The 11,625-nt window shown below is 43.3% G+C and overlaps 1 protein-coding gene across 3 annotated transcripts in view; it reads left to right on the top strand.

Annotated features, from left to right (window-relative positions):
• Positions 1–11,625, top strand: part of MEIS1 (Meis homeobox 1) — a 132,259-nt gene that overhangs the window by 18,832 nt on the left and 101,802 nt on the right. For all 3 annotated transcript variants that reach the window (XM_006778525.2, XM_006778526.2, XM_006778527.2), the window contains exon 7: positions 10,328–10,439. In XM_006778525.2, coding sequence (XP_006778588.1) covers positions 10,328–10,439 — 112 coding nt within the window. The remainder of the gene's footprint in view (positions 1–10,327; positions 10,440–11,625) is intronic.

The following is an 11,625-nucleotide window of genomic DNA, read 5'->3' as shown; positions in this document are numbered from 1 at the left end:
CCGCGCCCCTTCTCACATCAAAATTGTGGATTTTCTGGACTGAGAGTTTAGAAGTAGAATAGAGAAAACTTCAGCCACACTAGGGGAAGAGCCAGTGAGCGCACTGATTGTCACTCTTAGTTACAGCCGTGTCCCAAGAAGGTAGATTCAGTTTAGAACTGGAGCTCTGGGGTTTGAACTAGGCTCTGCTGTGAGAGAGTGTCTGCCTCCATGAGCCTCAATTCCACCATCTGTAGCATGGGGATAGTACTAGAACACACATTACTGAGTTACTTGTAAGAATTAAATAAGATGCATATAAAGCATTTAAAACAGCGAGCCTCAAGTAAACAGCATAATATATTAAATTATACTTCATCTTTTTTTATTTGTATTCTGTCCAACTATAAACAACATGCATTTGACTTGGGGGGGGGAGATTGGGTATTTTTTTTATCATAGGATTTAAGAAAAATATCATTTTAATTGTTATAAGGAGGGTCATTATCATTCTGGTTCCATTATTGTGTCAAAGGGGTTGGTCCCTCAGCTGTGTTGCTGAGACAGCAACAGTGAATTACTACAGATTCACTCTTATGTTCAACTTCAGAGAGCAGTTATGTGCAGATCTTGTGCGAAGTACATTTTTTCCACATTTCTGAGTGTAAATGTGACATGGCTAAGGTCCAGTTGCTCACAAGGTCTTGTTAGCTACTTGTACTCAGAAGAGAATGTTTTCTGCGTTATCAGATGTTCTTTTTGCTAGGATGGTTGCCTAGAAAATTCGTGGTTTGAAATTGTTTCCTATAAGACACTTTTGAGTTTATTTTATCTTAATTTGTTTGCAGAATGAGGAGCACGGAATGCTGTTACAAATGTAAAATAAAACATTGGGAAGCAATCAAACTTAGAAAAGGGATTTTATAACTCCAGGTACACTGGCATAAGTTAAAGATTCTTCTGCCACTCCTAATAGAAAGGATAGGAAATACTCTGGATTTCAGCAGAAAGCTTTTAGCAGATAAATGAAGAATAACATTTTAAATATTTAGGTATACATATTTGGAAATATATGGTGCCGGGTAGATTAGAGGGTTTTAAAAAAATGTAAGCATTTAACTCTGAACTACAGTTCATAGATACGATTTCAGGAGTGGAAGCTCATAGAGTCATTAAAGTAATTTAATACAGGAGTTTATTTTTATTAATAGCATGCCAGCCACAATACGATGGCAGAGGAAAAGGAAATGTTATTAAAACACAAATTAGAACTTTGACTAAGATTCCTAGTGTAACGAGGCTTTATCATCTCTTCAGTTTATGAGATTTTTCTCCACCACAAACTGCTTAGTAGAATTTGAACATTCAGTGCACATGAATAATTTGTGAATTACTCATCTACTTTCCGGTTTTCAGATTTTTTTTTGATAAAACTGGTTGTCACTTCCGGGTAGCAGTTTCTCTCTGCTTGTAACTTCTTTCCCCTGAAGGTACCTACTCCATGTAGGAATTTAGATTCTCTTCTGATACCACAGTGGGGTCCTCATGGGATGGTGTTGGCATTGATTCTCCATGTGAAGCAATTGGGCAGGATGTATGTATCGGTGCTGTGTAGGTTTCTTACGGAAAGCTTTTGGAATATTTTGGGTGATGGTTTACATCAGTAGACGTTTGCTTAGCATTATTGGTTCACTTTAAATTTTGTGGATGAATGAGTTCAACAGTGCAGATGAGTGACGGCCTGAGAGCATCAGAGTTGAGACCTAAAAGATATTAGACTGTGGGCAAGGTGAGATTTTGAGGGGCATTGGGACAGTGACCTACGGTGCTGGTCTTGGTCCAGAGCCTCCTGGGGTCCCTGCCCTCACGGCCCATAGCAGCCAGGCCTGGAGGAGAACGGGGCATAGTCTTGTGCAGGACAGCGAAGTATTTGAGGGCCTAGGACTTTAAAAATGTAGTTGGTTGCCAAGCTGCTTTACATTTCATTGCAATGTAACATTAAAATTAGGTTTCCCACAATCTTTTGTCTGACTGCCCCGCGCACGGTGGGTGTGCGTTGCTCTATGTGCGTGAGTGTGAGTGTGAGTGTGAGTGTGAGTGTGCGCTTGTGCGCCTCTCCATGTCTGAACCCGAGGCTGCAGTGAATCTTGGAGCTCAATCACCTGATACAAAACTTTTCATTTAAAGATGAAATTACTCCTTGGAGGATTTTCACCAAAGGCAAAAAGGGGGAAAAAAGCACAAAAATTCTTCTCCTCCTCTTTATATGCCTCATTACACACACAGAGAGAGGATTCAGCGTTTGAAAAATTATCATTTTTGTAGGTTTTATTTGTGGTACGCGAGAACTGGGAAATGAACTCAATTTAACAGATGCTGTCCCTGCCTCTGCAAACTACCCACGACTACTATCATATGATCACATGTGTGCGCTTCTGAAAGTGTGTGCTTAAAGCAATGCATCACAGTTGCTAAACTGTTAAGGTTTTCGAAATCAACCTGATTTGATGCAGAACTAGACACACTTAGGTTGTTTGTAGACGCTGGCTGGCACAATGCAGTCATTAAAATAGAGTCATAACTAAGGGATAATTGGATAGTCATTGAGATGCGTCGCTAGATTAAAAGTCCGCAGTGGCAGATATGGTCGGGCTGGAAGGGAGCGAAGAGGAAGTGTGGTGTCTCGGTGAGAGCCGCAGATTCGGAGAGCGGTGCTGGGTTTCCATTGTCTCACCACCAATTTACCATCTGCCCTGAGTCACCAAAATTACCCTTCAGGCCTCTCTTAAGTGGGACAATAAGCATATTTTATCGCAGCATTAAAAAGGGGCTCAACAAGAACCCTGGCAGGCCTACAGACTTGGCAACGGCAAGGTTGCGAGGGCGGGGACAGGGAAGGAAATGAGAAAAAGGAGCGTCGATGGAGAGAGTCGGAGGAAGTGTGCAAGGGAGATAACCTTCTAACAACTGGGCCTCCCCGTGGAAGGCACGTGTGGGCCACCACCAGGCACTGCCTCAGGCTCCCGCCAGCTCTGCCCAGCACAGCCTTCGCCTCCCCACACTTGTCCATTGGTCAGCAGGACAGAGTGTGCACTTAGAAGAGATTTCACCTCCAGCCCGTTCCCAAGCACATGTTAAGGCAACCCCTGAATCCATAGCATGTGTGCACCCTGAAGCATTAATCCTTGAGCTTCTGGTGTTTAAATACATCTCAAAGCTTATAGGGAAGAGGGCAGTTATACTGTGTTCAAACAAAACACCCTGCTCACACTTGTCATGGTGAAGTGAATTTTCCTTAATGATTTCCAGGGATTCTTTTAAAATCCATATGAAGCATTTCACATTTTTTGCTGAATTACTTGAATTTGAAGTTGGGTAGACATAGCCTCAGGGTGTATGTTTTGAGAGGAGCAGGCTTTACCTAGGGCTCTAGCAAATTGTAGGTGCTCTTTGGTTGTTGAGTGAGTTGAATGCTTACACGCATGGTATGTTCTGGTTATAAGTAGGTGTTGCTAGGATTTTCAAATAGAAGTGTCAGCATATCAGACTTCAGACTTTTTTTTTAATCCTCACCTGAGGATATGTTTTTATTGACGAGAGAGAGAGAGAGAGAGAGAGAGAGAGAGAGAGAGAGAGAGAGACACGAAATGGAAATGTAGATGTGAGACCGAAACTCAGTTGCCTCCTGCAGGTGCCCCAACTAGGGATTGAACTCACAACCTTTTGGTATATGGGATGATGCCCCAACCAACTGAGCCACCCCACCAGGGCCCCTAGCAGACTGTCAATACCCATAAATAAATAAAAATCGCAGCATCTTCTATTTCTCAACTTCAAATGCACACCCGTAAACGTGTGTCCCTTTCCATAGTGGCACCTCTGCCTGGGTCTTTCCCGTCCCTTTTCTTCAGATGACATCATTGATTGAGAAACATATAAGGAATCAATCTGCTCTGGTTCTGCACCTTTAAGGATCCTAGGAGACATTGTCTAGACAGAGGTGAAAACGTCTGGGGGAGGGACGCAGTAGATGTGACAACGCTGGCCGTGTGGGATGGTGGCACTCAGTGATCCTGTCTGCTGTGTATGCTTCAGGGGCGAGCATAGTAATGTGTGTGCATGTGTGTATGGACACGTGCAGATGTGGGAGTTTGAGTGTGTGTACGCAGGAGCATCACACACATGGGTGCATTACCCACGTGGACTGGTGCCTCCCCCGACCTGGAGGGGCTGGGTGGTTCACTGGAGATGCACCAGCTCTTTCAGGCCCCCAGAGATCCTTTACTCAAGAGACTCTGCTGGTTTGAAAACGCATGAGAAGAGCAAGAGCAACCTGCCCATGGATAGGTCAGACCAACTTTCAATTTTGAACACTGTGATTATTTCATCATTTTTTACAGAGCTGCTATGTCAAGATCACCAGACTCTCATTTATCCATATTTTGGAATAGGATAGGAAGTGTAGAAATTTTAAAGAAAAGAACCCCACTATTTCTGGCCTGAACAAAAAAAGATTCTGGCATCAGGCTGATGTGATGGATGACCCAGTGAGAAGATATGTCAAAGTGCTTTGTATACTGTAACATGATTTATAAATATTAGGGATCAAATTAGACTTGATAGGGTAGGGAGGAGCAAGCCACCTGTAAAATCATGTTATTTGAAGGTGAAAATAAGATCAGTTTGCATTCCCTGAGCACACACCAGCTGGGAGATAGCCCAAGGCATACCAAGCTGTATGCTAAGCCAGCTCAGGTGAACCCTTCATTCCAGAAGGTCTATAGCTGAATACACCTGTATGTAGATATTTCAGGGTTGACTAGGTCAGCCTGTGTTGTTACATTAAAAACTATAGTAAATTCTATTTACTGAGTGCTTGCGGCATGCCTGGAAATTGATGTATGTTATGTCTGCAGAGGAGTATTTCCTTATCCCCATTTACAGATTAGGGATATGAGGAGTTAGGGAGGTTGTGACTTATCTAAGACCATGTAGGTGTTATAGTCAGATTTCACACTGGGATATGTGTAGCTTCAAGTTTCCTTTCTTTGGACTGTGTTAATACTGCGACTGAGTGTTAATATATTTTTTATAGTGGTGTGTGTTTATGTGAATGCAAGTTTGTGATATGTTTTTAAATCATGCAAGTCACTTTTAGATGTTTTATGATATTTAATATAGGAGAGCACAGCATCCGGTGACAATTTAACACAGGGATCCTCTATATATCACTTAAGTTATTCATTTATTTATTCAAAAGCATATTTGCATCTAATGTGGCAAAGACATTGTCCTGGGATGGAGGGTAAACAGGTAACTAAGGTGTAGTCCAGGACTGCGGAACATTCATAGTGCAGAACTGTAGACAGGCACAACAGCTCACCGCACAACAATATGAGAGTCAATTGGCAGAGCAGGGCATGAGATGCTCTCAGTGCTCTGGGGAGGAGTGTGTGTGTGTGTGTGTGTGTGTGAAGGCATTCTGGGATGGTGATATCTGAGCTGTGACTTAATTAAGAAAGTAGGAGGTGATCAGGGCTTGGGACCAGGCAGGGCAGAGAAGGGCATTCCCAGCAGGAAGGAAGGGCGAGGATGGGCCTGAAGGGCCAAGCACCCTAGGCAGTAGGGAACTGTTAGTCACTTAACAGACATTTCCTGAGTGCCAACCACGTGTCATGTCGGGCACTATGCTTGATACGCAGGATACAGAGGTGAGCACAATGGACACCAGTTCCTGTCCTCATGAAGCTTATAGTTTAGTGCAAGCATGTCAAACTCAAAGGCTAACACGGGCCAAATAAATGAGGCATGTGGCCCACGGGCCGTGAGTTTGACATGCTTGTTCTGGAGGAATAGAACTCTTTTAAAGATGAGGAGTGATTTGACTTGAACCTTTAAAGCTGGAAGGGCTTCACAAGGACACAATCACCCAGTTGAAAAGTGAGGAATTTATTTGAGAATTACTTAGGGGCCTAGTTAGGGGCGGAAATGGGCAAGACTTGGTGCCTGACTGTGTGGTGGGGGACGGGGACAATGTGTCCCAGGTGGTTCTGAAATTTATACCATAGACCAGTGGTTCTCAACCTTCCTAATGCCGCGACCCTTTAATACAGTTCCTCATGTTGTGGTGACCCCCAACCATAAAATTATTTTCGTTGCTACTTCATAACTGTAATTTTGCTACTGTTATGAATCGTAATGTAAATATCTGATATGCCGGATGTATTTTCATTACAAATTGAACATAATTAAAGCATAGTGATTCATCACAAAAACAATATGTAATTATATATTTGTTTTCTGATGGTCTTAGGCGACCCCTGTGAAAGGGTCGTTTGACCCCCAAAGGGGTCACAACCCACAGGTTGAGAACCGCTGCCATAGACGGATGGGGTTATACCTACTGGAATCAAGAACAAAGGTAGAATGTATAGAAGGTTTGGTGGAGGGAGTTTAGCTTGGACTTGCTGAGCGAGATGGACATCTCTGTATGGAGACAATTTAGCAGCAGTTTGGCCATACAAGTCCAAAGACCAAAGAAGAGATTCAGAGACATACATTTTATAGCATATAGGTGATCATTCCTCTCACAACAGTGAAAGGAATTGTCTAATGAAAACATGAAACATGACAGGAAGACCTGAAGTATGTCTAAAATTAAGGCACAAAAGAAAAAAAAGTCATGAAGGGAAGAAGAAGGAAAAAAGCCACCAAGGGACAGCTTCATTCAGGTGGAAGGAGAGCCTGGGAAGTTGCAGTGTGTCTGTGGGAAGGTTGCTGGGACAGTGTAACTCACTGAGCTCTGGTGGAGTGCTGAGTATGCCCTCTGCGTTGTGCTGAGCCAGGAAAGAACAAGACAGGGAAGATTCATATCCTAGCCTGGCCCTGGAGGAGCCTGTAGCTAAGGAGGTCATCCCTTCTATGTCACTACTTGACATTGACTCTCAATGTCAAGTTAGAGTATAGACTCCATGATCTCAAAGGTCTTTCCAGCCCTGGTTTTTTCATCTAGCCCAGTGGGTATCTCTTGGAGAAGTGGTTCTCAAACACTTAAAGAATCACATACCCCTTTGAGAATCTGATGAAAATGATGATAGTTATGGACACTATCCCCTTGGGGGGGGGAGCAAGTATGTACATAAGCACAATTATTGTTAAATTAAGACTCCCCCTTCTATAGAATGTCCATGAACTTTAGATTAGGACCTCTTGTCTTCACAGACTTTCAGTAGATGAGAACATAGACATTGCTTACTCTGAAATGATATACGTTGAGAAAAGAGCCTCTTTGGGACTTAATTTAGAACCATGACTAAGGTTTGCTGTACATCTAATGCAATGCATCACTGATTTTATTCTGTCAGCTTTATTTTACAAGTGGCCCCAAGCAACTCACAACTTCACAGATATATGATGTACATAATCAAATGCACATATTTTATTTTAAAAATAATAATGATGTTCGGTGTAACCACATTACAGTCACAGGGATATGATCTTGCAACTGAGATTCTCTAGTGGATGGATTTGGGGGGAGTTCTTTCTGATTAGGGCTGTCCTACATATTTATACTCGAAGAGTTCATGAGCTATTTCTGGTCCTGAGACTTTAATCATGCCTAATGAACTGAGCTAAACATAATTCTTGTTCTGTTTTGGTAACCTTGTGGATTCGCTTAATGCTCAGCTTCATGTGAAGACACTGTTCTTGAAATGCTAATATCCAAAATGCTAATTCAAGAGAGGGCCACAAAAGTTAGATTTCATTTCAGAGGAAGTGCACTCAGTACTCACAGGCCTTCCCAGGAAGAGCAAGGCGGTGAGAAGAATGAGATTAGGTGGAAAATATTGGCTCCTACCTTTGGAGAACACAAAAATTTAAACATATAGGTTGCACAAAATTTGGATAAACTGAGGTGGAATCCAACATTTCTTGCATGAATGCCTGTATAATGTGGCGATAGCTGTGAGAAAAGAGAAGCCCGGCATCTAAGACCCAACACAATGAAAATGCAATGAATCGGAATGCCTCACAGATCATAGTGGAATCAGAATTTCCAGCAAGGAAAATCTTTTCATGGTGAATTAAGTGGTGGATGAAGAAAAATGGTGATGAAAAAAGGTAGGCACAGATCACAAACACTGGGCTCAGGGCTCACCGCTGAAGATTTAAGAACCTTAGCTAAAGCTATGCAGAATAGAATGTGGGAAATTGAATTTACTAAACAATTAAGCATTGAATTAATCTACATCCTGCACAGTAGAAAAGTGGGGGAGGGAGCAGAGCAGAGCGGAATAAATCAGCGGAGCTCATTAAAAGATAGTGAATATATCAGGTCTGTGGTAGCAGAAAGGAGGACAGTTTTCTGTGTCGCTTGGCATAATTCTTTGGTTCTAAGTCACCTTTCTAGAGTCCTAGTCTTAATCAGATTAACAAACATGCTTCTGATGAGGTGAGTCTCTTGCTCTGTATTTTAGCTTGTTACCACTCGCTTGCCTATTAATTACAAGTCAGATCAGCAGTCCACAAGAGGAGTGAGGGACAACATAAATAACATGAGAGTGCCCAGGAGATGTCACTCACAGGATGGCGTGCATCCCGAAACTCCCCCGGGTTCCTGCAGCCTCCCACATGCCTTGCTGGTCTTTTGTTCAATTACAGTTAATGCAATAGTTTGCCATTTTCTCCTTCTAATTATATTTTCAAGTGGGATTTGTAGCACATAGAAAAACATCCTTTTACATGTCGAGGCACCGGGGTTTTGTGCCTGGCATTGTCTGTCCCCTGGGTGCTGTACCATTCTTTCTGCAGAGCTCTGAATAAACAAGTCCCCCTTTTAGAGCTGCAGTTGTCCAAACTGAAAATTTATGCGTTAACTGTTTGCATTCTGAGCATGTGTTCCAGATTACGGCTTACAGCATTCTCCTGGTATGCTGAAGAATGCGTGTTTGTCCAGAGCACTTCTGCCACAGTTCCCCTATCTTCCCATTATAGGACGGGCAGGTCAATTAGCACCATTGCTGAGAATAAGCATAATGTCTGAGTCCAACCTACCAGGGGCGAATCTTCCTGTGACTTTATTTCATTTTCCAGGCCGCGTTAATCTTCTGGCCACGAATCAGTTGCAGGCCAGCATCCTGCTCAGGGACAGTCACTCTCTCCCTGATTCTTACAGAACATGCCTCTTAGGTGGCATCTTTCCTTCTTTCTCCCTGGCTGTCTAAAACATGTTGATCTCTTCAGCCCCCCACTTATCTTCTCTGGGACAAGAAAATGCTTTTCAAGAAATTAGCAAAGAGCGCTTGGGTTTTGCGGCGCGTATTTAAAATCCTGGGAGGGCTGATAAACTTGACCACTGACGACACAGGGATGACCCATTGACGTCCTGTGACTGAAAGTGATGTGGACATAGTTTACACACAAGATCACCCTGCTTTCCCACTAATCGTCTGGAAGACAAATACCGCTTCCTGGAAGACAAAGCCAAGAGCCAGCTCTCAATTTTGCATCATCCCTCCTGTGCGGATGACCAGTGACTCAGAAGGCTGTTTTTGAAAGCTAGCACTAAAATCTAATTAAAATCTCTTCTGGTGATAAAGGGAGATTTGGGGGAAGTGTCACCATGATTGTTTTCCCCAAGAATTTAATTTACAGCCAATTTTTTCCTATCTGAATGTTACTTTCAAATGCACCCACTGATAAGGAGCAACATCTGTTTTCCGTTCAATGGTACATGAAGGCTCGGCATGGGGCTGAGTGTACACAGCCCATGTGAATCTATTGTTATTCTCATTTCTTTTTTGTCCCTGTGCCTGGTCCATTTGCCATGTACCATCCGGCAAACAGCTGACACGTCCTCGCTATTATGGACCCCGGCCTAATTATGAGGTCTTAAAAGCTCTGCCATGTTTGTCTTCCAGGATGAATCAGAGGCCTCTATCTATCACCGCAGCCTCACAGACCACCACTCTCATTTTTGCATTTTCCGAGTAGCAGGCTGTTGTGCCAGAGGGTTTGTTGATGTTAAAAAAATAGTCTGGATCAAGTGGCAGCCTTTCTCTCCCCCCAGACCCTCCTTCTTGCTTGGAATGTTTTTGTTTTCCTTGGTAATAAAGCATGCAATTACTTACAGAATAACTATTTGTACATATCATTTCAGCTTAGAAGCCGAAATGGGCCAATTTTCAATGTGCCCGTGGAGCTCTGAGCTGGCACCATTTGCTCAGGGGGATGGGGAAGATGGCACAGCTGTCCCTCCTACCTTCCGTGGCTCTGTTGTGGGATGGGATCTGGTGGGACCAGTGTGACCAGACCACTCCATTTGGACTTCTGATTTGTGTCCCCACAGCCCTCTTGGAACAGAGATCACGACGACACAGCATCAACCCGTTCGGGAGGCACCCCGGGCCCTTCCAGCGGTGGCCACACATCACACAGCGGGGATAACAGCAGTGAGCAAGGTAGGACAGCTGTTCTCCTCATTCTCCTTTGCTACGTGTTTCATGTTTAAGGGTTGAAAAATCAGAATAGTCTAGTTGGTGACTATGATACAGCTTTTCCTAGAACATAAACCCCATGTAATACAAGAATCCGCTCATCTTATTGTATGCCCCTGTCCTTTCATTCTTCTGTGCCAGGCCAGCTGCCTGCCTGTCACCTGGGCACCACCATCAAACAAGGCCTGTGATCAACTGAGGGCAAGACTGGAGTAGTAAAAGTTGGAATGTATGTGGACAGTATGCTACTAATACTGTGCTATACAAATACATTATTATTATTATTATTATTTGCCCTTAGAGGATTTTCAAGAGCTCATGAAGACACGCCCACTAGGATTCCAAGTTAGCAATGTCGTAAAATGCTTAGAAGGCGGTGGGCCTTTCAGAAACCCATGTTGGGTGTTCCTCTCCACTGGGTTGAAGCCATTTTTCTGAATTTACTTAATCTGAATCTCTTAAGTGCTTGACTTTATTGCAAGGCCAGACTACAGGCAATTAGGAAGAAAGGGAAAGAAATCAGCTCACTTTGATTTGTGCTGCTCTCTGAATACCTGTGCCCACGGATGTACTGGTCTGACCATAACTAAGTAGGAGATGAAGCTTTAGCCTGAAGCTAATCTTCAGCAAGAAGGTGGAGGACTATTCCGATGTCTTGCATTGATTTTGATGAGACCAGCGGCACTGGCTTGGTGTCCAATGAATGCAACCAAAGTTTAAAGGAGTCCCCTCTATCCGAATCTGTAAAGACAGCTGTATTGAGGTTGACTGAGCCCACAGTAGGCACATACTTTACAATAGGCTTTGATGATCACATGTCATTGGAGTGCTGGTAAAGAATTTAGTTTTCTAACTTTAACGCTCTCTACCAATTAGCACTGCAGTCCACAGTGAGGTTAGCATGCTGAGTTTGAAAACAAAAACAGGAAAGTTAATTTTTTTTGTGGGCACATGTATGCTATCTGGACTGGGAGTCACTTTTTTAGGCATCTGAGACATTTTCTAGTTCAAAGCAAAGTCGCTGACTTCATCACAACTCTCAGGCCAGTAAAAATGGAGCCCGGAATAGTAAACTGGCTCGGAGCTGAGGCAGAAAGAGGTGACCTCGGCCCTCTGACTTTTACTGCAAAACGATACGCAGCACAAATCC

Source organism: Myotis davidii, unplaced genomic scaffold (assembly GCF_000327345.1).
Source record: "Myotis davidii unplaced genomic scaffold, ASM32734v1 scaffold6, whole genome shotgun sequence".
NCBI lineage: Eukaryota > Metazoa > Chordata > Mammalia > Chiroptera > Vespertilionidae > Myotis > Myotis davidii.
Note: the sequence above shows the minus strand (reverse complement) of the source record. Positions and strands in the feature narration are given on the sequence as shown.